General features: G+C 65.1%; 4 protein-coding genes across 8 annotated transcripts in view; 1 reads left to right on the top strand and 3 right to left on the bottom strand.

Moving 5' to 3' along the window:
- Nucleotides 1–4,167, bottom strand: part of RNF213 (ring finger protein 213) — a 54,744-nt gene extending 50,577 nt beyond the window's left edge. For 2 of the 5 annotated variants that reach the window (XM_072881618.1, XM_072881622.1), the window contains exons 1-3: nt 3,234–3,488; nt 2,772–2,908; nt 86–411 (exon numbers count right to left, since the gene is read on the bottom strand). In XM_072881618.1, the coding sequence (XP_072737719.1) occupies nt 86–411; nt 2,772–2,880 (435 nt within the window). In that variant the 5' untranslated portion in view covers nt 2,881–2,908; nt 3,234–3,488. Of the gene's footprint in view, nt 1–85; nt 412–2,771; nt 2,909–3,233; nt 3,498–4,049 lie in introns of those variants that run through there. The other 3 variants (XR_012045428.1, XM_072881620.1, XM_072881621.1) reach the window with 3 other exon arrangements.
- Nucleotides 4,168–5,735: 1,568 nt separating this feature from the next.
- SLC26A11 (solute carrier family 26 member 11) lies at nt 5,736–14,023 on the bottom strand. The gene is made up of 17 exons (XM_072881499.1): nt 13,946–14,023; nt 13,407–13,580; nt 12,918–13,110; nt 12,651–12,736; nt 11,758–11,837; nt 10,798–10,940; nt 10,342–10,517; nt 10,114–10,186; nt 9,645–9,695; nt 8,777–8,837; nt 8,342–8,397; nt 8,083–8,223; nt 7,825–7,952; nt 7,301–7,400; nt 6,879–7,015; nt 6,612–6,684; nt 5,736–6,355 (listed from the first exon to the last, which is right to left on the bottom strand). The coding sequence occupies exons 1-17, from the start codon at nt 14,021–14,023 to the stop codon at nt 6,261–6,263; spliced, it is 1,845 nt and encodes a 614-aa protein (XP_072737600.1). The 3' UTR covers nt 5,736–6,260.
- SGSH (N-sulfoglucosamine sulfohydrolase) lies at nt 13,802–17,891 on the top strand. Its single transcript, XM_072880812.1, has 8 exons — nt 13,802–14,127; nt 14,458–14,618; nt 14,865–14,970; nt 15,526–15,676; nt 15,943–16,099; nt 16,363–16,444; nt 16,528–16,731; nt 17,073–17,891. Exons 1-8 carry the CDS (start codon nt 14,022–14,024, stop codon nt 17,630–17,632), a joined length of 1,527 nt encoding a protein of 508 aa, XP_072736913.1. The 5' UTR covers nt 13,802–14,021; the 3' UTR covers nt 17,633–17,891.
- A 540-nt stretch (nt 17,892–18,431) lies between these two features.
- On the bottom strand, nt 18,432–25,604 carry GAA (alpha glucosidase). The gene is made up of 19 exons (XM_072880811.1): nt 25,200–25,604; nt 24,972–25,117; nt 24,430–24,595; nt 23,906–24,008; nt 23,703–23,822; nt 23,418–23,536; nt 23,147–23,278; nt 22,877–22,987; nt 22,593–22,706; nt 22,376–22,460; nt 22,134–22,251; nt 21,592–21,725; nt 21,309–21,460; nt 20,909–21,057; nt 20,659–20,800; nt 20,323–20,421; nt 19,945–20,109; nt 19,370–19,522; nt 18,432–18,920 (listed from the first exon to the last, which is right to left on the bottom strand). The coding sequence occupies exons 1-19, from the start codon at nt 25,602–25,604 to the stop codon at nt 18,861–18,863; spliced, it is 2,673 nt and encodes an 890-aa protein (XP_072736912.1). The 3' UTR covers nt 18,432–18,860.
- Nucleotides 25,605–25,781: the final 177 nt, after the last annotated feature.

The following is a 25,781-nucleotide window of genomic DNA, read 5'->3' as shown; positions in this document are numbered from 1 at the left end:
CGCAGCCCAGCCTCATTGCTTTACAAAAGAGAGCGCAACAAGTTACCAGCTACTTCTGCTCCTCAGCACCGACAAAGAGCCTTACCCTCTTTTGTGACTTAGAAGAAGAATCACCGGCCATGGACTGAGGTGTGGTCTCTGAGGTGCCACTTGGAACCACTACACCCTCCAGCAGCGATGCTCCCTCTTCCTCCTCCTGTGTTTCAGTAAAGGAAGGAGGCCCACCTGCAGTGCATTCAGGTGTGGTCTCTGAGGTATTGATCAGAGCTCTGGCATTCTCCATCACGGATCCTCCCTGCTCCTCCTTTGTTTCAGTGGTGGAAGAAGGCCCGTCAGCACCTTCCCCCTTCACATCTCCTCCAGGCTCTGCTCCTGTATCAGGGACTGGAGCGAGCTTCACCTCTCTTCTTTCTGCAATGGAGGCAAGGTTCATTGTTAAACTAGAGAGTCAGGAAAGAAAACAGTTCTCAGCTGGTGGTGAGCAAGCAGGGTCTGCTGCTGACTAAATGTATCAACTGAACACACAGGAGCTGTTTTGTTGTTCCCTTTTCAACAGCTACCACTAGCAATGACACCATCCTCCATCTCTAGCACAGCCTCCTTCCCTCCCCAAGGCCCCTGCAGTCAGCAGCAGAATCATTAAAAAACCGCTGTATTGAGGTCCTGATCTTTCTCTATACTACCTCCAGCTAACACGTACTGGCTACTGTTGGGAACCACAACTGCCTGTTGAAACGCTCAAGGACCCTCAAGATGTGCGGTGACAGTACAGTGGCACTTCTCAGCGTTCTCAACCTTCTGGACTGGCTGCGTGACCTCTACCTTGCAGCTGAGTGTTGTGTCCAGGAAGGCATGGGAAACTCCCTTTTTATCTTCAACAGTTTTATCCAGTCCTTAAAACCTGTGAAAAGTCAGCTCAGATCTGAATCAGGCATCAGAGCAGATCTCCACCTTCTACAGACCTGTCGTACAGGCTCTTCAGCACTGTCTCTACCCCGATTTTGAGAGCAGAAGCTTTTAACCTCTTTGAGTGGAGATCAACCAATACCAAAAGACACTGATTTCCTCTGGGTATTTTTGGGAGCAGGAGCACAAAAATCAAGGTGAAGATAGCTCACAGCCCCTTTGAGTATTACAGCCCAAAGGCTGCACCATGCTTAATGACAGCAGGTTGTTTGGTACCTGAAGCAGGCACCCTTTGCAATATTGTTTCACATCCAATTTACTACCACACCATTATCTGAAGTGTTTAAACTCTTCCCTGAGCTTTTCCTGCTCCTCAGTGACTCCTCTGTTGACAGGGCTTGACCTGTACACATTTACTTGTAGAACTCCCTGGTCCCCCAGACAGAGAGCATATTTACCTGGTAAAGCACTACAACTCCTTCCACCACCTTTAATCATTGCCAGAGGCAGGGACAAAGCTTTCGGACCACCAGAACAGATGTTTTGGATGTTTTTTCCTACAGCATTTAAGACCTGGAGATCCTGGGATTGTTACCTTGCCATTCCGGATTGCAGAGGGGTTTGCTAAGAATTGATCTTGCCAGGACTACAGCAGGCTGATTCTGATTTACTGTATTCTTATAGGATCCTACTTCTTCCTATCAACACACCAAAAGCAGTTCTGGTGGCCCAGGTCATACTCTCTTTAAGCAAATAAAGGATTAGGAAATATCTCCCCCAGCGTCACTGCATTAATTGTGTACTTGATTCTGTTACAGTTCACAGAGGCAGAATTACCTTGTTGTCAAACAGAAGTTCAGGCAGTGAATTCTAAACCTAACAATAAGCTGAAGATAGGAAATTCTAGTTCAAGAGGGACTAGACCGGTGTTGTGGTTTAACCCAGCAGGCAGCTAAACACCACACAGCCGCTCACTCGCTCCCCCCACAGTGGGATGGGGGAGAGAATCGAGAAAAAAAAAAAAGGTAAAACTCATGGGTTGAGATACAGACAATTTAATAGGACAGAAAAGGAAGGGAAAATAACAATAATGATAAAAGAATATAAAAAACAAGTGATGCACAATGCAATTGCTCACCACCCACTGGCCGATGCCCAGCTAGTCCCTGAGCAGCAGCCCCCCGGCCAGCTTTCCCCCAGTTTATATACTGGGCATGGCGCCATGTGGTATGGAATATCCCTTTGGTCGGTTGAGGTCAGCTGTCCCAGCTGTGTCACCTCCCAACATCTTGTGCCCCCCCCAGCCCACTCACTGGTGGGGTGGGGGTGAGGAGCAGAAAAGGCCTTGACTCTGTGTAAGCCCTGCTCAGCAGGAATGAAAACATCCCTGTGTTATCAGCACCACTGTCATCCTAAATCCAAAACAGAGCACTATACCAGCTACTAGGACGAAAATTAACTCTATCCCAGCTGAAACCAGGACAACTGGTCTTTGCAATACAGCATTCCACAAGAACAGCACCAGTGCACTGGCAAAACGGAAACTAGTTCAACACTGGAGATCTGAGCGTGGAAAATGTGTGTAGGAAGTGTCAGCTTCTCTCTCTGCTCCCCACCAGTCACTGCAAAGCGAGGAAAACTCCATCTCTAGCAAATAATGCAAGGGAAGTTTGAGATGAGAGCAGCAGGTAATGACCTGGCCAGAGCAGAGCAGCCCAGAGCTACGCAAGCACCAGGGCTAACACAAGAACCAGCGGCTACCCGCAGCCACTGGTCACTGCACAGCCCCAGGGCGCACCAGCCCTGTGCTCCAGCCAGCCCCCCGCACGGTGTCCCCCAGGTCACCCCGCATTGCATCCTCCTACCTGAATCCTTGTCCCCAGCGCTGGCGACGGGAGCCAGCTGGGCCCCGCATTTGCTGCAAGAACTGGGAGAATCATCCCCAGAAACAAAGTGACACACATGGCACTTCATGCTTCCCAGCCGCAAACTCTCCGATAAGCTTTTTTGGAGCCACAGAGAGAGAGAAAAGGATGGGGCAGAAAGAGAAATACAAATATTAATGTGAAGTAATGAACCTTTGTCACATAACCTTCCGCCCGGCTCCGGTTTTATTTTCAGGAAACAAACTGTGATACTCAAGAGCAAGGCCCTCAGTCACGGGGACTTCACCCGCCAGCTGCGCACAAGCGAGCGGCCGCATCCCTCAGCTGCGCCAGCGCACAGCCTGGGGGGAAACCACAAACCTTAAAAAAATAAACAACTAAAAAATAGCTACTCCACTCTGCGCGGAGACCTTTTATAATTAAAGGCATTTGGGAACGCACCGGACCCGGCAGGGCACAGCGGGGGCAGCGCAGCCGAGCAGGCCCGGGCACAGGCCAAGCCATACCCTGCTGCCAGGGCGGGCCCTGGCGGCATCACTGGCAGGCCCCGCTCCCTGCCCCCGGCAGCCCGGTGGTCTGCAGGGCGCTGCTCCCGCCAGACAGGCCGGGAGCCCCGTTCCCCCGGGCTGCGCCGAGAAGGGGCCGGGGCCGGGGCCGGGGCCGGGGCCGGGCAGACCCCGCAGGCCGCAGCCCCGGCCCTCACCTGCACCGCCCGGGGCGGAGGCGGGGCCGACCCTTGGGCGGGGCCGACCCTTGGGCGGGGCCTATATACAAATGAACTGCCGCTCGTTCCCGCCTCTCCCGGGTAGATATGCAAACGAGCCGGGTGGATGGACCAATGGCGTGGCGAAGGGCCAGCGGAATGCAAATGAGGCCCGTTAGGTGAGGGCCCCGGGCAGGGGGCGGGGCCCCGGCCTGCGCAGGGGGCAGCGGGGGTCGGGGGCCGGCATGGCCGGGGGACCCGGAGGACACTGGGGGGAGCGGGCATGGCCGGGGTGCACCGCGGGGAGGACCGGGACCACCAAGGGGTAGGGTGTCCCGGGTGCACCGGGAGGAGTGGGGGTGAGTGCCCAGGGGCGGTCGGGGCGCACCGGGGTTCGGGGAGATCGGGGCGCAGCGGGAGGCTGCAGCGGGGCCCGCAGCCCTCAGTGCACCATCCCCCCGGCCCGGCAGGTGGAGCCCCCCCGCGCCGCCCGCACCGGAGCCCCCCGCAAGCCCAGCCCCGGTACCCCGGCCCGCCCCGGCGAAGCGACTCACCGACGGGCCGGGGACCGCGACGGGGGCCGGCACCCGCAGCGCCCGCTCCGCCGAGCCGCGCCGCCGCCGCCTCCCGCCCGGCAAAGTTTCGCTTTTCCGCCGAGCCGCCAAGTTTCGTTTTCTGGGGCGGCGCCGCCGCCGCCCCCCGCGCGGCCCCGGCCCGGCCCGGCCAATCCCGCCGCGGCGGGGCCGGCAGCGGCTCCGGCCGCCTTCCACCGGGCGGCTCCCGCCAGGGTCCCGCCCCGCCGCGGCTGCCGGGGGCCTGGGCGGCTGCGGGCGGCAGCGCTGCCGGAGAACGGGCCGGGCCGCCGGGCATCCTCCCGGGACGGGGGAAGCGCAGCACGGGGCCGCTGCCGGCGGGAGCGGGCGGGCGCTCCGCTCTCCCCGGGCCGCCCGAAGCTCGGCCGGTGCCCTGCACCGGGAGGCGTCCGGCGGCCCAGCCCGCTGCGCTGCGGGGGCCTGGGGAGGCCGTTCGCGGAGCCGATGGCCAGTTCCAGCCCAGAGCTGGATGCCCGCTGCAGCCGGCCTGGGCCGGTGAGGATCGGCCTGGAGCTCGGCCTCCTGCTCTTCCTTCTGGGCCCCGATTTAGCAGCTCCCAGCTCTCCAGCAAAGCCCCTCTTTTTTCTGCTTTTGGCTGGTGGGGTGGAGACATGCCAACCCCCCAGCACTGCCTGGAGTGAAACGTCCCTCACGCTACGATCGATCGTTTCTTGTTCCCGTCTGGTCCCTGAGCTGCTGCAGTAACTCAGGCGGCAAATGGTCATAAACAGGCTCCTCCGGCCGCTGTAGCAGGGCTGCGTCAGCGCTGGGGGCGGCTGTGGGGTGTTTCACCCTTCTGTTAAATGCATGTGCTCCCCAGGAAGCGCAGGGACGCAGGACGGGGCCTGCCAGCAGCGGTGAGGAGGGCAAATGTGTTGGAGGAAAACACATCGTGCTGGATCCAACAGCCAAAAGTGGGGATGCAGCTGTCACCCCATCCCTGGATCCAACTGGGACTGAGCTGGCCTGATCTTCACTAGCGCTGACACGCTCGCACACATGGGTTCGAGCACACACGCTATTTCACGCGCTATTTACACGCGACCGGCCCTTTTTACCCCCTTACCCCTCTCTTTTCCCACGCTTGCTCCTCCCAGCATCCCCAGGCAAGGGGTTACCTGAGCCCCCTCCTGCCGCTGTCTCGCTGAGCTCCTCTCTGGGCATGCGGAGCAGCTTTCACAGCACAACCTGACGCAGCGCAGGGCCGCAGCCAGCTGCCACACGACGTGAAGAGAAATGGGTTGAACCTGCTCTGTCTCTGTGCTGGTCACTCCTTGTCTGGGGAGGCGGATGGGCAGATGGACGGGCAGAAAGGGCACGTGCCCCCTTCCAGCTCTGCAAATGCTTCTCGGCTGCTGGTGCAGCGAGGAACTCGCCGCCCAGCGTTTCTCCGCTGCAGAAATCCTCGTCCAGCCTCCGGCCCTCGCAGTTTTGTGGCCACCTCTACAAAACTTGCAAAATCTTTGGCAGGAGGAGCTGTGCCAGAGCACGCCTTCAGGCTCTGAGCGACCAGGCAGCCTGAGCCTGGTTTCAGTTTCCATTCCTTGGTTTGCTCAGCAGCGCCCAGAAATTGGAGCTTAATTTTGCCTTCCCACACAAAAGGCAAAAGCTTTCCCCAAAGGAAGGCAGAGATCATGCTGACTCATTTGCAATTACTGCTTTATTATACCCTCCTTATGGGAGAGTCAGCCAAGGGCAGTTCAGGAAAACTGCTTTCTCCTGAACCCTGCCCCCCAGCCCTGCTGCCTGACAGCACTATTGCTTTTTGCACCCATTTCACAGCAAGGCAAGCACAAGCTGGTGTCACGGTGCCTGTCCCCTCGGGTGCCTGGCAGGAGTCAGGTGAGGGGCTGCACCCATGGGGGGACAGCCCAGCCCTGCCTGATGGCAGCATTTGGCAGAAAACCCCACAAACCAAGAGGGATCAGTAAGGAGTAAAATCACTGATGTTTTTCTTCTCCCAGCAGCCCGAGGTTGGGAGCTGCAGCATGCCCTTGGGCTTGGAGGGCAGTGGCAACATCATTGAAACTCGCTTTGACAAGAGTGCGCTCTGCGTCAGCGTTCAGTATGTCCCAGAATAAGAAAAGTCTCCAGAATTAAAACAGCTGATTTAAAAAAGACAGCAGCTTCGAGGACAGGGAGGTCCTTCGAGGTCCCAGGCGGCTCCTCGACTCACTGGATGAGCCCCGCGGGCAGCAGCAAGCTCTCGCTGGTGCTCGTGAAGGGGGCTGCCCCGCCGTCCCCCGGCTCCACTCCTCCGCACCGCTCTGAGCCAGGAAGGGGGAGAAGCAGGACAGAGAGTTAAGCCAAGGCTCGCCACGAATCTCCAAGGCCAGGGTGACCCCGCTCTCCAGAGGGGCTCCTGCTTGCCTTCCCGGGAGCCAGGCCCCTGCAGCCCCCCGCACTGCAGCTTTGCGGCCTGATGAAGGTCAGGCTACTGGGCTCATCTTCCAGAGCTCCGCTCAGCAGCAGCCTGGGGGACCCCAGCCCCGGGAGAGCACCCGGGGCAGCCCAGAGCCTCACCTGCCTCCTCCCGGCTGGGGAAATGCTGGAATCCTTCTAAGTCTGCAGACAGCAGGACTTGGAGAACAGGGTCCTGAGGGCAGAGAAACCTGGGCTGGGGGAGCCTGCTGCTGGCTGCTTCCCATCTCTCCGGGGCTGTGAGCCCCCCAGCCAGCCCAGGGCAGAGGATGCAGCCCTTCCCCACCGCCCCACATCCCACAGCTGGACTCAGATGCTGCAGCTTCCACCTCTTTGAGATGAAGGTGCTACCAGAAGGGTCCTGCATACCTGCAGGCTGCAGAAGGCCAGCGAGAGGCCGTGCTTGCGCAGCTCCTGCAGCAGCTCCGCCAGCCCCGCCACCACCGTGTAATCGATGCTGCTGATGTGGCGACAGTCCAGGATGATGGAGCGTGGCGGAGACGCTGCTGGAAGAAGAGCATATGGTCATGCTCCTGACAAGTCCAGAAATGACCAGCCCAGGGGATGCAGCCCCTAGGGCCAGAGCCGTGGCTGGAAGGGATGAGACAGCCTTGGGAGAGTGGCAGCGGCCAGGGGCTGGTCCCCACCTCAGGGAAGCTGTGCTGGCCCCGCTTGCACCCGCAGCCTGCGGGCCTGGGCAGCACTTGCCACCCGCCTCAGCAGTGATCCAGGCGGGCACCGGGTTACAGCCGGGTCCCCGGGACAAGCCGGCGGGCCAGGGAGCACCGTACCTGCCAGGGCATGGCTGCACACGGCGTCCCGCAGGCACTCGATGGCTGGGAAGTGCAGGCTGCTCCCCGGTTGCACGAGGAGCACGTCCCCCTCCGACACCTGCGCAAGACCCCAGAGGAGGGGGATGAGTGATGGGGAGCTCAGGCTGTGACCTTCCCCAGGCGGGGACAACTGCCCGTGTGACAAAGCAAAGCGCTGTTCTTCCTGCTGGCAGGGGACACGCAGGAGCCCCATCCCTCAGGGAAGCTCCCCTCCTGCACACACCCCAGGTGTCAGCAGGAACAGGGACAGCGATGCCTCCCTCTCCTGCTCTCAGCTCCCGGGATACCCTTTCCTCGTGCTCCTTGAAACGCATCCCTGCGCCGCACCGATGGCAGGCTGGGGACCAGGGATAGGGCAGGAGCAGGTCAGAAGCATCCTGCACCCCAATGCCCCGCTGTCCTCGGGGAGCCCTCTCCCAGCTCCCCGCACCCTCGCAAGCCCAGCTGGCCCCGCCGCATCCAAGGAGAGGTGTGAAGCCCACCTTCATTGGGGGCCTGGCGATGGAGTGGAGGAGGAGAATCCCTGAGACCAGCACCCCGGCCACAATGCCATACTGGACCTCCCAGAAGCAGAGCAGGAACGTCACGCAGAGGGGCACGAGGTCCAGCCCTGCAAGACAGATGACCCAGGCTCAGCTGCGCCTTGTCCTTGTACTGCAGGGCTCTCTGGGACCGCGCCTGCTCTGCAGGCAGATCCGGGTTGTGTCATGGGATCGGCCGCCCCCGGCTCGTGCCCTCACTCTTAACCCGCCACAGCGTCCTGAAGATCCCAGCGTCAAACATGGGGACCACAGCCGAGATGATGACAGCGGCCAGCGCCGCTTTGGGGATGTAGTAGAAGAGCGAGGTGAGGTACGCCAGCGAGAGCAGGACCAGGGCACCTGCGGGAGATGGGGAGCACCTGAGCCACGGGGTCCCCGATGCTCAGGGTGCCTGGGGGGAGTGGGTGCTGGGCACAGGTGCCTGCAGAGCATCCCACGGGGGGGTCAGGGGCTTTACCTGTGACAAGCCCTCCCGCGGGGGTGCAGACGCCCGATTGCGCGTTCACTGCTGTCCTGAAATGCAAAGCAACGCGCTGTCCCGGGCTGCGCTGCAGCTGGCCGGGGCCAGCAGCTGCCCCCACCCATTGCCCAGAGACCCCACCCAGGAAAACCACCCACCCCATCAGACCCCACCACCGGGGAGAAACACGAGCAACCCTGCAGCTCCAGGCCTGCAGTGGGACCACAGAGCACGCGAAATGGGAGGGAAGGTCGCTGCGGGATCCATGCATAGCCCGGCAGCCAAGGTGGGCAGCTGGGGACCAGGACACAAGCTCAGGGACCCACCGGGGTCCACACAACCTTCCACCCAAGATCTTGCAGAGCCCCCTCACCACACAGCCCCAGTGAGCGTCCTGCGGGCTGGGGCTCCGCTCCCTCTCCTGCTACCCACCGGCCAAAGCTGCCCGTGATGGGATACGATGAGACGAAGGAGCCCAGGATGTTGGCGAAGCCTGCAGTGGGGAAGGAGAGGAGCTGGGGATGCAGCAGCTGTGGGAGGCACTGCCCGGGGCCACGAGACCGGTCTGTGCCCCTGTCGTCACCTCCTCCGTCCCCGGGCTGGTACCCGGGGCCGGATCGGAGCCCGTCCAGCCGTGTGAGCTGGGCTCAGGCTGCTCTGGAAATTGCTTAGCTGTGGGAAAGGCTGGGGGACACCATGCAAGATGAGAAAGGTAAAACTTCAGGAAGAGGTAGGGCTGCTGAGACGGGGATCTCTGGTAGCTCAGGGCCTGCGGGACTGTGGGAAAATAACGGAAGACTGGCGAGGAGGATTGTAAATACGCTCAAGTGACTTGCAGCTGGGGTGTCGAAAAACACATATATCATACTAGTTGTTGTTTGGCCTTGTGTGTTGGACAAGTGCAACATCTGTGTTTAGATAACATAGGCCTGTCATAGACTCAGAGGCACCCTATCGAACATGCTTGAGGTTCCTGCCCTGCTGTGGGAAAGATCAAAGCACAGTGGTAGACTACGCCTGCCTGAATCCTTGATAAACAGGCGAAAACAGCAGGGTCGTTGATCCTCCAGCATGGACTGAGCTCTGTGCTGCCCGCATTCCCGCTTGCGTGCCTCTGCCCGGGTGCTGCTTCGGGGATCCCCCAGTTGGCGAGGGAACAAAAATAAATTTACTCTTTGCATTTCATCCGTGGTTTTGTGGTTGTTCCTGTGTCCTGCCTGTGCCGGCTCACATGGGGACACACGGCAGTGCTCAGGCCGGGTGCCCACCCCCTGCCCTCCTGCTCCGAGTGGCCCCTTACCCATCGCCAGCAGCTCCTGGTTGGGGTCAATCCTGTAATCGTTCTGCGAGGCTGAAAGGAGACGAGCGGCATCACCCAGAGCTTCCCGCAGGCACGACCCGCCATGTGCACGGAGCGGGGCCGGCACTGCCTGGGACAGCCATGGGACCCCATCCCACACCCCCCTGTCCCAGCACCCCCCGAGCAGCCCAAGACAATGCTCAGCTCCTATGCAAACTCCAGCCATGCGCAATGCAGGACCCCCCCAGCCCGCTCCCCAGTCAGGCATGGGGCAGCCGCCTGGCCAGGGGAGGGGGTCAGCAGCACCCCATGGGACCCCCCCTGCCAGCCCGCACTATGAGCCAGGCTCGGCACGGGCAGCCCAGTCCCTTCCCCTGCCCCCGTGGGAACAGCAACGTCCCCAGCACCCCCAGCCCCCTGCAGAGACCCCTCCTGAGAGTGCAGGCGCAGGAGCCTGGCACAGCCGTACCAAAAGCCTTGGCAATCGCAACGGTCTCCAGCAGGCCCATGAGCGGGACGACGGCCAGCCCGACCCCCATGTCCTGGGAGGGAAGGACATGGTGAGTGCTGCCACCGAGGGACGAGGGTCGCCCCGCAGCAGAGCCTCCTCCCGCTGCGTGGGGAGCCAGCAAACGCAGGAGTAAGGAGACAGCAGCCCACGGGGAGCCCGGCCTCCCCCAGCCAGCCTGGCACCCACCTCCACCATGCTCCTGAAGGTGACGGTGCCATTGGGTGCAGCCATGGAGAAGCGTGGCAGCCGGAAGGCAGGGAGGCCCTGGGGGATGCTGCCGGTGAGCGTGAGCGGCTGGGAGCCCGTCACCTGGAAGGAGTAAGCAACCAGGCCAGCAAACAGGACTACGAGGGCGTTGCGTGCTGCAGCGGAGAGAGCAACCATGAAAACCTGCCCAGAGCCCAGGGCAGCGGCAGGGACAGCAGGAGGTGGGTACCCAGGAGGTCTTCCAAGCCTTAGGAAGGGGCATGCACAGCAGCAGGACCATCCTTGGGACTTTGTCCTTCCCGACCCACCTCCAGGTCTCAGCTCCTGCCGACCTGGGCTTTACCAGTTTCGGGCTGTCTCTTCCTTGCCCAGAAGAGACAAGACCCCAGGAGGGATGGCCGCGGGAGGGAAGAGGGCAGGGGATGGCCAACGCACCCGTGGCAGAGGTCCAGACGATCAGGTAGCTGACCCTGGCAGCCAGCGGCTCCGCAGAGGCAGCTCGGGGCAGGCGGCTCTTCATCGCCTGGAGCCCTGCCAGCACAGCCAGGCAGGCCAGCCCCAGGACGGCGTCCCCAGCCCTGCAACAGGCACATCAGTGCCAGCCCAAACACGCCGCAGGGCACAGGGAGAGCTACCGCAAAGCCCCACGGGAGGAAGAGCGTGTGCCCGGGCACGTGCCGCGGCTCTGCCGGGAAGTGCATAGCTCGCAGGGATGCTGCCGGCATCTCCGCGCCACCGGCGAAACGTGTCACCTCCCTGGGGGGCAGCAGGAGAGGGAGGAGGGGTCAGCGGTATGATGCTAATGGGTTTGTGGGCTCTTCGTAAAGAGGGAAGCAGGACCCCTGCGACAGGCAGAATCCGTGCAGTGGGATCTGCCTCCCCCCCCTCCCGCTGCTGCCCCTCACAGCTAGGCAGGGAGGTCTTCTGCCAGCCGTGATGAAGCTGAGCCTGTGTGTCACTGTGCCGTGTGTGAAACCCAGGCTGCGGCACAGACCCCGAGCCACGGGTGCAGCTAACGGGGCAGGGCAGGGGGGATGGGGATGCCTGAGCTCCCTCTCGGACTGTCAAAAATTGGAGGAGAACTTATGACACAGACAGTCCCAAGGATGTGTCTTTGGGCTGGCAAAATCCTGGTGTACCTGACTGGGAGCAGAAAATAGGACAAGTCTGCCCCATCCTTCCCCTTTAGCAGCTTGGGAGCCCGCGTGCTCCCCCATCTTCAAATTTCCAGCTCAAATGGAAATGGCTGAGAACAAGCACTTGTGTCACAGCACTGGGCAGGGACCAAGAAATCGATCCAAGGTGTGACCAAAGAGATGGGGAGCGAAGCAGCAGAGCCCGAGACCCCGCGGCTGCAGGGGGATGGAGCGGGGCAGGCACAGGGACGGTGCTGACCTGGTCTCCCCAATCCTCCGCAGCGTCTCATACACCTGCAGGAAAAACTGCCGAGGAATCCCCTGCAGCCCCAGGATGTTCTGTGTGGGAAGACAAAGCCTGGTGAAAGCCTGGCACAACCCAAGCTGCCAGGTGCCGTGGAGGGACGGCCAGGAGCACCGGGGCTCAGCCCTGCCCGGGGCCTTGGCACACACACGACGTCGGCGCTGCTGGTGGGAGAGCTTCTCAGCGACCATCCCGCACGCGTTCCAGGACGGCCCTTTCCCTGCGCGGCTCCGTGCAGGCAGGGCTCAGAGATGCTCTGAGATGCCTCCACCCCGTCCTTCAGTTTGGGGCCCCAGCCCAGCCTGCGCAGCCCTGCCGTCCCCCTGCACCGTGCCGGCAGCAGCAGCAAGGGCCCAGCACCTTCGCAGCAGCCCCCGCTGCGACCGCAGCTATTAGCCAATACCGGCCCGCTGGTTCCCCACGCAGCCTGACACCATCTCCCCGAGTCTCTGATTTTGGTTAACCACAGAGGAAGCATTGCAGCCCCAGAAGAGCTGGGGGGCCTCAGGCCCCTGAGAGAGGCCAGCGAGGGACCAGCGGGGCTGCAAACCCACCGTGCCCAAGAATCACCCAGCACCTCCCGCAAGTGACCAAATCAAATGTCCTGGTTTTACCGGTGTCCCGAATGCTGGTCACAGGCAGAGGGTGCGTTCAGCTTGGTCTGCTCAGAACAGAGCACTCAGGGACCCACCAGAACTGCTGGCAGAGGGGACCCGTGTCCCCTTTGCAGCTCCTTCCTCTCACACCGAGCACATCGCCCAGCCCGGTACTAAATCTCCCAGCTCCGCAGCATGGCTGGCTCCAGGAGAGAGCAGGCAAGGTGTCCAGAGCAGACCAGCAGACCCTACCTTGATCTGGCTGAAGCTAATGGTGATGGAAGCAGCCGATGTAAACCCCTTAATGACTGGGCAGGAAATGAAATCCAGAAGGAAACCTGCACGGGACGGGTGGCAGTAAGCACACTGCTGGCCCCGACGGGGAGCACAGGGTGTTCGCATGCACACAGAGCTGTCACAAGCATTAGCAGGACAACCCCAGCGTCTCGGAGAGCACAGGGGACGGGGATGTACGGCGATATCCTAAAAATACAACCATGCACGGGAAGAGCATCTCACCCAGGTGCAGGAGCCCCATGGCCAGCTGGATGCAGCCGGCGAGGAAGGCGAGCAGGATGGCATAGACAGGCTGGTGGAACGCGTAAGAAGAGACAAGCAGCGACATGATGGCTGTGGGACCCAGCGTCACGTCCTTGGCGGTGCCCAGGAAGCAGTAGACAAAGCAGCCCATGAAGGAAGAATAGAGGCCGTACTGCGCGGGGACAAAAGCAGCACCGGCACAACGCTGGGACCTGGGAAATGCCAGACACCTCCAGGACGAGGAGGGCTGGGCTGTCCCCAGGTCCCTCCAGCGCCCGCAGCCAGCCCTGAGCAAACAGATACGGCCTCCTGCCCCCGGAGAACGGGTGACCCAGGACCGGCCCTCGGCCGCCCGGCCGCCCAGCCCTCCCTGCGCTGCCCTGCCCTGCCCTGCCCGCCGCACCGGCCAGGGAGCGGGCAGGGAGCGGGCGGCCCCGGCACCCACGGCCGCGGGGCACAGCCACCCACCTGGAGAGGCAGCCCGGCCACCTCGGCGTACGCCAGCGCCTGCGGCACGACGGTGAGCCCCACGGTCAGGCCGGCGATCAGGTCGAGCTGCAGCCAGGCCAGAGAATAGCGCGGGAGCCAGCGCAGCACGGGCAGCCTCGTCCGCACCCCCGGGCACGGGCAGCTCTGCCCGCGCTGCCGGGGACCCGGCGCCGGCACGGCCGGGGCCGCCGCCGCCCCCCGCCCGGCCGCCTCCAGCCCCCTCCGCCCCCGGCCCGGCCGCGCCGGGCCCCCCCCCCCCGCCGCGGGGTCCGGAGCTCCCCGCCCGCCGGGGGAGGCGGAGGGGCCGCGGGCTCGCAGCCGCCCCGGGAGGCCGGAGGAGGCCCCGCGGCGCGGGCCGGGCCCCCCCCGCGGCGCCGGGGGGCGTCGGGGCGGCTCCGCCGGGGCTGCGCGGGAGCCGCCGGGGCGATCGCCTTCCCTGCCGCGGGGCCGGCGGCTGCCGGCGCATCCGGCAGCTCCGCCCGGGCCGGATCTGGGCCGCCGGGGCCGCCTCATGTGACCGGGGCAGAGGAGGAGCCGGGGCGGCCGGAGGAGCCGCCGAGCTCCGGTGCCGCCGCCGGTGCCGCCGCCGCTGCCATGCGGCTCTGGGCGCTGGCGCTGCTGCTGGGCGCGCTCCGGCCTGGCGGGGCCCCGGCCCCGGCCCCGGCCCCGGCCCCGGCCCGCAACGTGCTGCTCCTCCTGGGTGAGTGCGGCCGCCGGCCCGGCGGGGACCCGCAGCCGGTCCCGGGGCCGCGCCCGCCGCCCCCAGCCCCCAGCCCAGGGACCCGCCCGGCGGCGGGGTACCCCTGCCCGGGGCTCGGCGCTCGGGGCGTCCGGTGGGCAGGGGAGGGACGGCCCCGGGGGTCCCGCTGCATCCCCTCTGCCGGGACCGTCACCGCAGCCCCGGCCTCAGCCCAGGAATGCTCCCGGCATCGTTCGTGTCCCCTGGGCTTTGCCCCCCCCGCACGGTTAGGGACACGCCGGGGGTCAGGCCCGGTGCTGCGGGGCTCACCCTGCACCCCTCCCGCTGCAGCAGATGACGGTGGCTTTGAGAGCGGCGCCTACAACAACTCGGCCATCCGGACGCCCAACCTGGACGCGCTGGCCAGGCGCAGCGTGGTCTTCCAGAACGCCTTCACCTCCGTCAGCAGCTGCTCCCCCAGCCGGGCCAGCATCCTGACCGGCTTACCCCAGGTAGGGGCACCCGCGCGTGCCGGGGTGGGGGCTGCCAGTCCGCGGTGGGCACTCGGGGATGACCAGAGCCGGCGTGCCTACAGCATGGTCACAGGACCTGGCAAGGTCCCCATGCCCACCGACCCACTCTCTCCCCTGGCCCCTGGGACCCGCTTCCCATGCGCGCACACTTGCTGCACGGCTGGACTTGTTTTGGGGCCAGGCTGGCAGGCATCTTCCAACCGTGTTGTCTCCCCGCGCTGGCAGCACCAGAATGGGATGTACGGGCTGCACCAGGACGTGCACCACTTCAACTCCTTCGACAGCGTGCGGAGCCTGCCCCGGCTGCTCAGCCAAGCACATGTCCGGACAGGTAGGGAGCCCAGGGCAAGTGACACGGACAGGGAACCCCCCACCTCTGTGCACCAGGCCCCATCGGGTGAGAGCTTGCGGGCTAACCCGCCTGCAAGCTAGACAGCACCGACTGGACCGTGCCCATGCTCTGCGCTGACACCTGGGTTTCGCTTCGCTTCCCCCACACTGCTCCTCTGCCATCCTCGTTACACCACGCTTTCTCTTCTCGTCCTCATCCTGCTCCTTCCTGGTTCCCAGTTCACACAAGGCTCATGCTTGACCCAAACTTCCACCTGGGCTGCTCAGCTGCCCTAGCGCTTACCCAAGCCCGCGACCTGGGGCAGCGTGGTCCCCAGGTGGGTCCCATTTTCTGAGCAGATGTGGAAGTGCCTCTGCCACAGGCAGAAACGATTGGAGAAGCCAGCGGTATCTTCCACTTTCACCAGCGTTTGCTGAGCGCAGCCCGTGCTGGAGCAGATGATCTGCATCAGCCCCCAGGGAGGAGCAGCAGCAGCAGCGTCCTACCCCCCGCTCCCCGCTGCTCCTGGCACACCGCATGTCTGCGTTCTTGCAGGGATAATTGGGAAGAAGCACGTTGGGCCCGAGGCTGTCTACCCCTTTGACTTCGCCTACACAGAGGAGAACAGTTCAGTCTTGCAGGTCGGGAGAAACATCACTCGAATCAAAGTGCTCGTCCGGCGGTTCCTGCAGAGCCAGGATGAGAGGTGAGACGGACCCTGCGTCCCTGGCGTGGGCTGCGAGGGGGCACGGGAGAGGAGAGGGAAACGGGCCTCACTGAAGACATGTCTCCGTGTCCCAGTTGGTCACAAATAGGAAGGGACACCTTGTCTCTGCATCATCCCATATCCAGAAGCCCACATTAGGTGGGAGTCTTCCTGCCAACCCCAGCTCACCTCTGCACCGCCCAGGGTTGGTCTCAGGGGGCGTGGGCAGCCCTTTCCTACACCACCTCCCCCCTCTCCATCTCTAGGCCTTTCTTCCTCTACGTTGCCTTCCATGACCCTCACCGCTGCGGGCACTCCCAGCCCCAATACGGGGCCTTTTGTGAGAAATTCGGCAACGGAGAGAGCGGCATGGGCTGGATCCCAGACTGGAAGCCACAGCTCTACCGTCCAGAGCAAGTGCAGGTGGGAGCCTGTGGGGCTGCGTGGGGCTATATGGAGCTGCGTGGGGCTATATGGAGCTGCGTGGGGCTATATGGGGTTGCATGGGGCCATACAGGGGCTGCATGCGACAGCCGCCTCCACCGGAGCCAGGGCAGCTGCAGGCTGGCCCCCACCTCGGTCACTGCCATCAGCATTAAGGGCGAGAGCTGGCAAAGGCCACCCTGGCATACCCACGTCCTCCTTCCCCAGGGCTGCCACATGCCGCCTTCCCTTTCTCCGTTTAGGTCCCCCACTTTGTTCCAGACACGCCGGCTGCCCGGGCGGACCTGGCAGCCCAGTACACAACCATCGGGCGCATGGACCAAGGTAGGAGCCACGGGGGCCAGGCTGGCACTGGCGAGCGCTGCAGTCCCTCCCGCCCCCCCTCAGCTCTGTCCCTCCATCCGCAGGGATCGGGCTGGTCCTGGAGGAGCTGCGGCGTGCCGGCTTCCACAACAGCACGCTGGTGATCTACACCTCTGACAACGGCATCCCCTTCCCCAGCGGCAGGACCAACCTCTACCGGTCGGGCACCGCCGAGCCCCTGCTGATCTCCTCCCCTGAGCACACCAAGCGCTGGGGACAGGTCAGCCAGGCCTTCGCCACCCTCTTAGGTAAGAGCCCGTGCCCCCCAGGAGGGAGCAGAGGTATGCAGAGCGGTGCTGGGGGGGGTGTGAGGTGGTGCCCACCCTCCCCACGCCAAAACCAGGGTCCTCTCCTGGAGGACAGCCTGCAGCCCTCGGCATTGGCATGGCCAGCCCTGGGAAGGGAGAAGAGGGACGACAGAGCAGCAGGGTCCCCTGCAGGGACATCATCCTGGGGCTCAGCTCCGCAGCTCATCCCAGGACCACCCGCAGCCCACGCGGCAGCAGACCCCGGGGACTGCTGCCCCTCTCCAGGGCTGTTTCCTCCCACAAGCGCCAGCCCCTCCTCTCACCCTTCTCTTCCCCTCCAGATCTCACGCCGACCATTTTGGACTGGTTCTCCATCCCCTACCCTTCTTACAGCATCTTTGGCACAAAGCGGGTGCAGCTCACTGGAAAGTCTCTCCTGCCAGCACTGGAGTCGGAGCAGCCCTGGGCCACCGCCTTCAGCAGCCAGAGCCACCACGAGGTGACCATGTACTACCCCATGCGAGCCGTCCAGCACCAGCAGTTCCGCCTCATTCACAACCTCAACTACAAGATGCCCTTCCCCATCGACCAGGACTTCTACGTCTCGCCCACTTTCCAAGACCTGCTCAACCACACCAGGGCCGGGCAGCCAACCCACTGGAACAAGACCCTGCACCAGTACTACTACAGGGAGCGCTGGGAGCTCTTCGACTGCAGCCGCGACCCCACCGAGAGCCAGAACCTGGCCTCCGACCCCCGCTACGCCGCCGTCTTCCAGCTGCTTCGCACGCAACTCTTGAAGTGGCAGTGGGACACGGGTGACCCCTGGGTGTGTGCCCCCGACGCTGTCCTGGAGAAGAAACTGAGCCCCCAGTGCCGGCCGCTGCACAACGAGCTGTGAGCCTCCGCTCTGCCTGGCGTCCCCCATTGCCACGGGACAGCCGTGCACTGCCCGTCGGGCACGAGGGGGTCGGAGCAGGATCCCGGCTGGGCCAGTCCCAAATCCCTGGGTGACACCCCGAGGCTCAGCTCTTTGTATCGCAAACACCGCCTGGCCCTGGAGCATTCAGGGATCCTCGTGCCTTTATTCTCGGCCAGAGGAGCCGCAGGGCCAGGTTGCTCCTCAATAAAGCCTCTGGAGGAGAGGTCTCAATTTTTAACTGGAGCTGAGCACGTTCCTGCCAGCTCCCGGCACCGCAGTCCCCGTGCAGCCCTGCCTGCTGCCAGCCCTGCCTGCTGCCAGCCCTGCTGGGAAAACGGGCCAGTGGGCACCAGCGAGGAGGTGGTGGGGGTACGGTTTAATTTAGCAAAATACACAAAGTGCCCAGGGTCCCTGAGGTGCGTGGGCCCAGGGGTGACAGCGTCTGCTCCCTCCCTGGGTGACAGAGGCTCGACCAGAGCCACACGCTGGGGGCCAGGGCTGGCAGCCCCGGAGGGCAGCAGTCCCCGCGCTCGGAGCCAGCAGGACGGACGGGCCGAGGGGCTCCACGGCACAGCTGGGGTTGCGGGAGCAGCCGGGGGTCCCCCAACGCTCTGGGAAATGGGGTGAAGCCTGCAAGGGGTGCAGGTGGTCCTGCTGGAGGTCCCCAGGCAGGGACAGAGCCGGGGGGTCCCAGCCGGGGGGGACGGCTGAGCCAGGGCTCAGCAGCACTTTCAGACCGGCACCGGCAGAGAGGAGCACAGACACGGCTGCTCCCAGCAAACAGCAACTTTATTCACAGCACCGCTCCCTCGCCCCGCCGCGTGGATCCCCCCCCCAGATACACAGCCAGGAGACTCCCTGCGGTCCCTTGACAGGTTACCAGTTCCGCATGTGAGCAGGTTTGCTGTCTCACAAGGCACTTGGGTCTTTCTTCCCCCATTTTGGAGGAGATGAGGGTTTCCCCGTGCCAAGGGTTGTGCAAGCCCCTCCGGTGCAAGTCCAGTGCCCACATCTCCAGTGAACTCACGTTAGCCAGAAGAGAAGCCAAAGCCCAGGAGCTGCGTTGCGAAGCCAAAGCCCAGGAGCCACGCTGCGTGGGAAGAGCAGCAACAGCTCTGGTTTTACAAAGGACGGGACGGATTCGGCCCCAGAGCCAGAGGGAGCAGCATCGCCTCTCCCCGCCGAGCGGCACGGGCCTGGCACGGGCTCAGGACCAAGCGATCACAAACTGCTCCCACATCGGCAGCGACACGGGGACTCTCAGCACCTGAGGGGGAGAAGGAAGGGTCAGCACGGTGAGAACCGTCCGGGTGTCAGAGCCGAGGGGGGTGTCCTGCCCCCCGGGTGCACGCAGAGATGCAGCCCGGCACGGCCCCGGTCCCGCAGATCCCCCGGGAAGGGTGCCCATGGCAGACAGCCCCAGGAGCAGAGCCGTGCCACTGCTCCTCGCAGAGCTCCAGCCCTGTCACCACGCATCCTTTCCATCCTCCCATCCTTATCCCCTTGCACACCCTAATCCTGCCCCGGCCCCAGGGCAGCGACCCAGCCCGTGCCGGGCAGCCCTTTACGCTCCTTGGTGCCAACAAAGCGGGTACCGTGCCATCGCTGGGGCCAAACCCTGCCAGCCCCTCGGCTGAGCCCCGGGTTCCTTCCTAGCCACCAGCTGGCAGCTCCCCCCCCTCGCTGCCCCCTCCCACGGGGGGGACGAGCACTCGCCTGGGTGTCGCTGCGGTAGGAGAAGTCACCCACGAGGGCACCGTTGGCCAGGACTTGCCGGGGAGGGCTGGTGACGCCCAGCACGGTCACGGCCTCCAGCAGGACCCCATCGAGGTCGGCGCTTGCCCGCAGGAGCTGGCTGAGCACGGCGCCCTGCAGGGACAGGGGGGCCATCACCCCGTGCTCCCGGGTCCCAGCCACCCTGCACCCACCCAGGGCTTCTCGACATGCCCTGCCCAACGCGCTGCCCATCTGCAGGGCACTGAGCCCCGGGGAACGGGTGCTCTGCTGTCACTGGAGAGGCTCTGCTCCCTGGCACAGCCTCTCCCCCTCCTAAGTGGCCTCCTGGGGGGGTACAGTCCCCATGGGACCCCCTCACCTCACAGTGCTGTAGCCCACACTGAGCACCGGCTGCAGGGCTGCGGCTCAGTCTGGCAATTTTGGCACAACGCAGCCTGGCTGCACCAGGGCACGGTGCTGCCCGTGACCGTGCATGCCCCGGGGGCACCAGGACCCGCGCGTGGCAGCGAACACCCGTGCCCGGATGCCCCCGCCAGCAGCCCCCTCTCGCTCACGTGTGTGGCCAGGAAGAGGATCTCGGTGTAGTCCCCCTTCTCAAAGGTCTGCCAGCTCTCCCCGTCATCCCAGAACAGGTCTCCCCTGGCAAAGCCGTCCGGTGTCAGTGCCACGACCAAGGCCATCCCCTTCTTGCGGGACTCGGCAGTGCTGAATGCAGGTTCCTGGGGCACAGGATCGGGCACAGGATCAGGCACAGCTCCCAGCGCTGCCGGAGTTGCTTTCCCCCAGCCCCGGCCGAGCACCGCAGGCTCGCGGCTCATTCGGCGATGTCCAGTGCCGGTGACCGCGTTGCAGCCCGCCACCCTGCCCCACATGCGGGCAGGGGCTGGCCAGACAGGTCACCGCGGCGTCACCGCAGCGCGGAGGGGGCTCACCTGCAGGGGCAGGATGTGTCCTGCACGGACATGGACGTTAATGGTGTCCAGGGGAGCTTGCAAGAGGATCCACTGCCCTTTGCTGTGGATGGTGGAGTCCTAAATAACAACGAAAAGAGGAAAGAGCAGGCGTAGGGCACAGCGTGCCCAGGAGGGTCCCAGCCCAGCGCCGCGGCCTTCAAATGGCCGTGAGCGAAGGCAGGTGAGGCACGAGTCCTGAACACAGCCCTGGGGGGCCGGTACCAGCGGTGGGACGCAGGAACGCACGCGGGGCCCCGCAGCAAAGCCCCCGCGCAGCCACCTGAGAGCCCCGTGGCGCGGCAGGGGAGCACCCACCCCTGCGAGGCTGTACCACGTCCCCGCTGGGAAGTAGCCGCTGACTTTGGTCTTTCCTGCCTCTAGCACGGGTGTGACGAGCAGCCCCCCGCCCCACATGAGCTGGCGGTCCACGGCCCAGGTGTTGGGGTCCTTGGGGAACCTGGGGAAGGATGGAGGGGCGGTGCAGCGCCAGGGAGACCCTGCACCCACCTCCCGCTGCGCCCAGCGGGGACCAGCACTCATCGGCCCCGGCTGGGTTGGCACTTACTCAAGGAAGAGGGGCCGCGCCACCGTCTCCCCGGCGGAGTGAGCCCGGTGGAAGAGGGTGTAGAGGAAGGGCAGGAGGGAGTAGCGGAGGCGGAGGGCGTTCCTCATGGCGGCCTGGGCAGCCAGGCTGAAGGCGTACGGCTCCTGCGGCTGCAGGGAGAAGCCAACGGGGGATGCTCAGACAGCGTGGGGAAGAACGGTTGGAGCCTTTTGGGGATGGGGGACGGACTCCCCCCCCCGGCACGAGCCCGGCACCGACAGCACGCAGCCCCGCAGATGCACCAGCCGCCTTCCCATGCAGGCAGGGCAGCCCCTCGCACAGCCCCTCACACCCACCCCTGCCCTGTCCACCCAGCCGCCCCCCCGCCCGCTGCCGGGGGGTGAGGGCTCCCGGTGCTCACCCGGGTGCCGTGGTCGTTGTGATTCCTCATGAAGGGGTAGAAGGCGCCCAGCTGGGTCCAGCGCACGCACAGCTCCTCGGACGTGTCGCCCACGAAGCCGCAGATGTCGGCACCCACCAGCGGCACCCCGAAGAGGTTGAAGAGCAGCACCTCTGCGGAGAGGGCACAGAGGGCATCGGGGCTCTGCGGTGCCTCGGGCACGGAGCCACGGAGAAGCCACTGGCTGCGGGAGAGGCGCGGGGGGAAGCGGAGGCGGATGCAGCCCCAGCAGCCCGCAGCCTACCTGGTACGGAGTAATACAGCTGCTCCCAGTCGCTGCCGACGTCCCCTGTCCAGTGCCCTGCGTAGCGCCCGTGCCCAGCGAACGTGGAGCGCGAGATGACGAAGGGGCGCTTGCCCCGGACCCTCAGCAGCGCGCTGCAGGCAGGACGGGGTCAGCCCAGCACCGCCCAGCCGGGGAAGGGGCTCAGCCCCCCGCCAGCGGCTCCCAGCAGCAGCACAGAGCTGGCACCTGCTGGGGCAGATGCCCAGGGCCATCTCGTCCGTGGGGCAGGTGACATGGGACAGTGCTCAGGACACAATCCCCCAGCGCAGGAGCCAGCACAGCCACGCTGCCCCAGCCCCATCCCGGGGGCTGCTTCCAGCCCCCTCCAGTGCCGGGCTGGCAGCAGCAGGCAGCACGCCGGATTATAAACCAAACCCCGGCCCACCCACCAAATGCCCCCCATGCCCAAACTGCCCACGCCGCAGCATGGGGAGGGGGCTCTCCCCTGGGATGTGGATCCTCCGGGACAGCAGGAGCTGTGGCACGAGCCCCAGGCTTACTCGTGGGAGGCGATGGCCTGGGTCAGCCCGTACAGGCTGTGCAGGTTGTAGTGGGAGGACAGGTACTGCTGGCTGGAGGCACAGATGGTTCCGGCTTGGAGGCGTCCCCCAAACACACCTGCACGGGAGAGGCGGTGGCGAGGGCGAGCTCGGAGCCCGCTCGGCTGGGACCAGAGCATCCCCCGGGCTCCTCCCGGGGCTCCCCGCACCCCTGGGCAGAGGCTGATACCTGCTCCCCGTACCTGGCACGTAGGGGGGCTGCTCCAGGCTGTTGTTGGGGCAGCCATCCTGTGAGCCCTCCACGAAGTTCGATGGCTCGTTCATATCCTGGGGAGGGAAGGGAAGGGAAGGGGAGGGGGGGAGAGGGAATGGATGCCCTCACTGCTGCACCAGGGCCCAGCAGAGGTGCAGGGCAGGAGCTGGGGAGCCGCAGCCAGCAGCTCTGCCGGGGCCACTCACAATCCACATGCCATCGAAGGGCACTTGGTCGTGGAAGTCCTTCACCATGTCGTGCCACCACTCGTGAGTCTCTGGGTTGGTGAAGTCCGGGAATGCCGTCGGGCCCGGCCAGACCTGTGGGAGGGAAGCAGCAACAGGCAAAGCCCCGCTGTCCCCAGCCCGCTCCACCCCATAGTCCCCATGTGCCACCCCACTATCCACCACGGCCGTTCCCCGGGTGTTTCCCCCCCACGGCCCCGCTCAAGCCCCCTCCCGTGGAGACCGGGGCTGCTCCTCGCACACACCTTCCCGATCAGGGGCTGCCCCGTGGCGTTTCGGATGAAAACCCCTCGCTTCAGTCCCTCGTCGTAGGGCTTGTAGGTGCCGGGAGGCCCCGAGCTGCTGATCCCAGGATCCTGGCGGGGCAGAAAGCCGGGGCTTCACCAGCGAGGGCAGGGAACAGCCTCCTTCTCCCTCCTCAGAGGAAGCTCCATCCCCACCCTGGAGGGCAGCCGGAAACCCCAGTGTCAGCCCACCCGTGCAGGAGCCCCGGCATGGCTGGGGGTGTTACTCACCACGATCATGATGTACCTCAGGCCGCAGCGGTGGAAGTCCTGCACCATCTCCGGGTAGTCCTTAAAGCTTTTCTTGTTGAAGGTGAAATCCCTCTTGGCATCCATGTAATCCAGGTCGTTCCACTGCACGTCCTGTGGACGGTGGCACCGGTGCTCGGGGATGAGCAGGGACCCTCACGCCGCCTCACGACCCTCACCCCACCGGGGCTCCCCATCAGCTCCCCCATGGCCGCTTTTGGGCAGAGGCTCCCGGGGAGCAGCCGAGACCTACCAGGGGGAAGCGGGCTGCCGTCATGTTGGCCACGACCTGCCGGGTGATGGCGGTGGAGGAGTAGCCCCAGCGGCAGAGGTGGAAGCCCAGGCCCCAGTACGGGGGCATGAAGGGGAACCCTGGAAGCCAGGAGGGTGGGTGCTGGCCAGGCGGGCACAGGGACGGCCCGGCATCGTGCTCCCCTGCAGCCCTGCTCCGCCACGCCGGCCATGCCGTGCAGCTCACAGCATCCCAGCAAAGCCATCCCAGGAGCGCCCGTGCCCCCCGCCCGCAGCTCGGCCCTACCGACGATGTCCAGGTACTGCCGCACCACACTCTTGGGGTCGGGGCCCAGGAAGACGTAGAAGTCCAGGATCCCGCCCGTCGTGCGCCAGGTCAGGGCCGGGCTGGGCTGCAGGAGCACGTCTGAGGAAGCACAAGTGCCGGAGGAACAAGCTGAGGACAAGTACCGGGGCCAATCCCATGCCCGGCACCTCCATGGGACTCACCCATCGCGTTGCTGTTCAGCAGAAAGACACCGTGGGCCGAACCGTCGTCCTCCATCACCAGGTAGAAAGGGTGGGAGCCGTAGAGGTTGACCTGGGGCTGGGGCTGGAGCAGAGCACAGCGCGGTGCCAGCAAGGCTCCACCGGAGACCCCGGTGCAGCATCCACCCACCAACCCACCCAGCTGCCCCTCACTTCTGGCCAGAAGCACCGTCAGAGCTCAGGGTGCAAACCCAGGGCTTGCAGCCCCAAACACCGCCCCAGTCGGCAGAGCTCTGCCCCGAGCAAGAGCCCCGGACAAGTGCGGGGGAAAGCAGCTCCCGAGCAGCGCAGAGCGGAGCCCCAGGGGGGACAAAGCCTGACCTGGGAACAACAGTCCCATGGGCTTGCCTGGGGCTGAGGCCAGGTCCCAAAGCTCAGCTGGCATGGACGCCTTTCCCCAGCCCCAGACAAGACGTAAGAGGCCATGGGGCCACCCCTGCAAGCGCAGATGAGCCGTCTCCCTTTCCCCCAGCCCCGCTCCGTACCACGGGCGCCATGTCTCGATTCCAGAGGGTGACCCTGGTCCACGCCGTGTCAAGGACCAGCGGCGTCAGGTGCTCCCCCAGCCCAGAGATGAAACGGGAGGGCAAGGAGGTGGAGATCTGCAGGAACTGGTCTGCGAAGAAGAGGGGCGCGACGGTGGTGTTCAGCCTGCCGGAGAGAAAGGGAGACTCCGGCAAACAGCCCTGGCGGCGCCCAGCAGCCGGGGAGGAGGGAGGCACCGAGCTGGAGGACCACCAGCTCTGGGGAGGGACGCAGATGCTCATCACCATGTGAAACAAAACCAAGTTTCGGCTGAGCTCTGGCGTTCCTGCTTCCCTTCCCAGCCGCCAACTGCAGAGGGGGTCAAAGCAAGGCCCCCGCAGCCGCTGACTGCCACCCCGCTGCCATCACGAGTGTCCCCTGCCACAGCCCTGCTCCCGGCCCATGCGTTGCTGGGGCCGGTGTCAGGTCCCGCTTCCAGACCGAATCCCTTCGGGAAGGCGAGGGGAGCCTTCCCCCGGCTCGGGCCAGAACGGGCACTTACAGGACCCGCCCGCCGCGCTGCCGGTAGACGACGAGGCCGAAGGGATCGCGGTTGACCTGCACCCCGTAGAGCGTGGAGGCGGCTCGGCCGCTCACCCGCGGCGTGGCCAGGGGCACCTCGTAGCGCTGCCGGGCCGGGTCCCGCAGCTGCGGGAGCAGAGAGAGGGTCGGCTGGGGGCGGGCCGGGGCCGGAGCAGGGGCCGGGGCCGGGGCCGGGGCCGGGGCGCACCGTGAAGCGCAGGCGGGCGGGGGTCTCCAGCGCCACGTCCAGCCGCAGATTGCCCACGTCCCCCGGCAGGAAGCTGGCGGCGACGCGGCGGAGCCGGGCCGTGTAGCCGCTGGCGGTGGCCGTCAGGTTCTCCGCCCGGTAGCTGCGGTAGCCGCGGGGGAAGAAGCACCAGGGCGGGCCGGGGCCGGGGCCGGGGCCGGTAGGCGCGTAGCAGCAGCCCCGCGCCTCGCAGCCCTCCCGCGACAGCAGCCGCTCGGGGCCGCAGTCGAAGCGCTCGCCCGGCGGCACCTCGCAGCCGGCGGCCCCGGGGCTGCGCCCCGCGGCGGGGACCAGCAGCGCCAGCAGCGCGGCGGCGGCGGCGGCGACCCGCGGCCCCGGCCCCGGCCCCGGCCCCGGCCCCGGCATGGCCCCGCCGTCCCGGCCTCCCAGCAGGCGCGGCGGGCCCGCCCCTCGTCACGCCGCCGCCTGCGGGGCGGGACCGGCCGCGGCCCGGGCGGGCGCCGTCGCCTTCGCCTTCCCGGAGCCGGCCCGGCCCCGCCGCCGCTGGCCGGAGCCTCCGCCAAAGGCGGTGGGAGCGCGGGG

The sequence above is a fragment of the Ciconia boyciana genome, chromosome 16 (genome assembly GCF_034638445.1).
Source record: "Ciconia boyciana chromosome 16, ASM3463844v1, whole genome shotgun sequence".
Lineage (NCBI taxonomy): Eukaryota > Metazoa > Chordata > Aves > Ciconiiformes > Ciconiidae > Ciconia > Ciconia boyciana.
Note: the sequence above shows the minus strand (reverse complement) of the source record. Positions and strands in the feature narration are given on the sequence as shown.

What these genes read in the sequence shown, in the direction of transcription:
- SGSH (XM_072880812.1), top strand. Translation starts at nt 14,022, where the DNA reads ATGCGGCTCTGGGCGCTGGCGCTGCTGCTGGGCGCGCTCCGGCCTGGC. An exon ending in CAACGTGCTGCTCCTCCTGG is followed by an intron (nt 14,128 to 14,457) that starts GTGAGTGCGGCC and finishes CTCCCGCTGCAG; the next exon opens with CAGATGACGGTGGCTTTGAG. An exon ending in ACCGTCCAGAGCAAGTGCAG is followed by an intron (nt 16,100 to 16,362) that starts GTGGGAGCCTGT and finishes TTCTCCGTTTAG; the next exon opens with GTCCCCCACTTTGTTCCAGA.
- SLC26A11 (XM_072881499.1), bottom strand. Translation starts at nt 14,023, where the DNA reads ATGGCAGCGGCGGCGGCACCGGCGGCGGCACCGGAGCTCGGCGGCTCC. An exon ending in CGCGGGAGGGCTTGTCACAG is followed by an intron (nt 8,224 to 8,341) that starts GTAAAGCCCCTG and finishes CATCTCCCGCAG; the next exon opens with GTGCCCTGGTCCTGCTCTCG. An exon ending in CCCCAGCCGGGAGGAGGCAG is followed by an intron (nt 6,356 to 6,611) that starts GTGAGGCTCTGG and finishes TTCCTGGCTCAG; the next exon opens with AGCGGTGCGGAGGAGTGGAG.
- GAA (XM_072880811.1), bottom strand. Translation starts at nt 25,604, where the DNA reads ATGCCGGGGCCGGGGCCGGGGCCGGGGCCGGGGCCGCGGGTCGCCGCC. An exon ending in ATCGAGACATGGCGCCCGTG is followed by an intron (nt 24,009 to 24,429) that starts GTACGGAGCGGG and finishes GCTCTGCTCCAG; the next exon opens with CCCCAGCCCCAGGTCAACCT. An exon ending in GCAGCCCCCCTACGTGCCAG is followed by an intron (nt 22,252 to 22,375) that starts GTACGGGGAGCA and finishes TCTCCCGTGCAG; the next exon opens with GTGTGTTTGGGGGACGCCTC.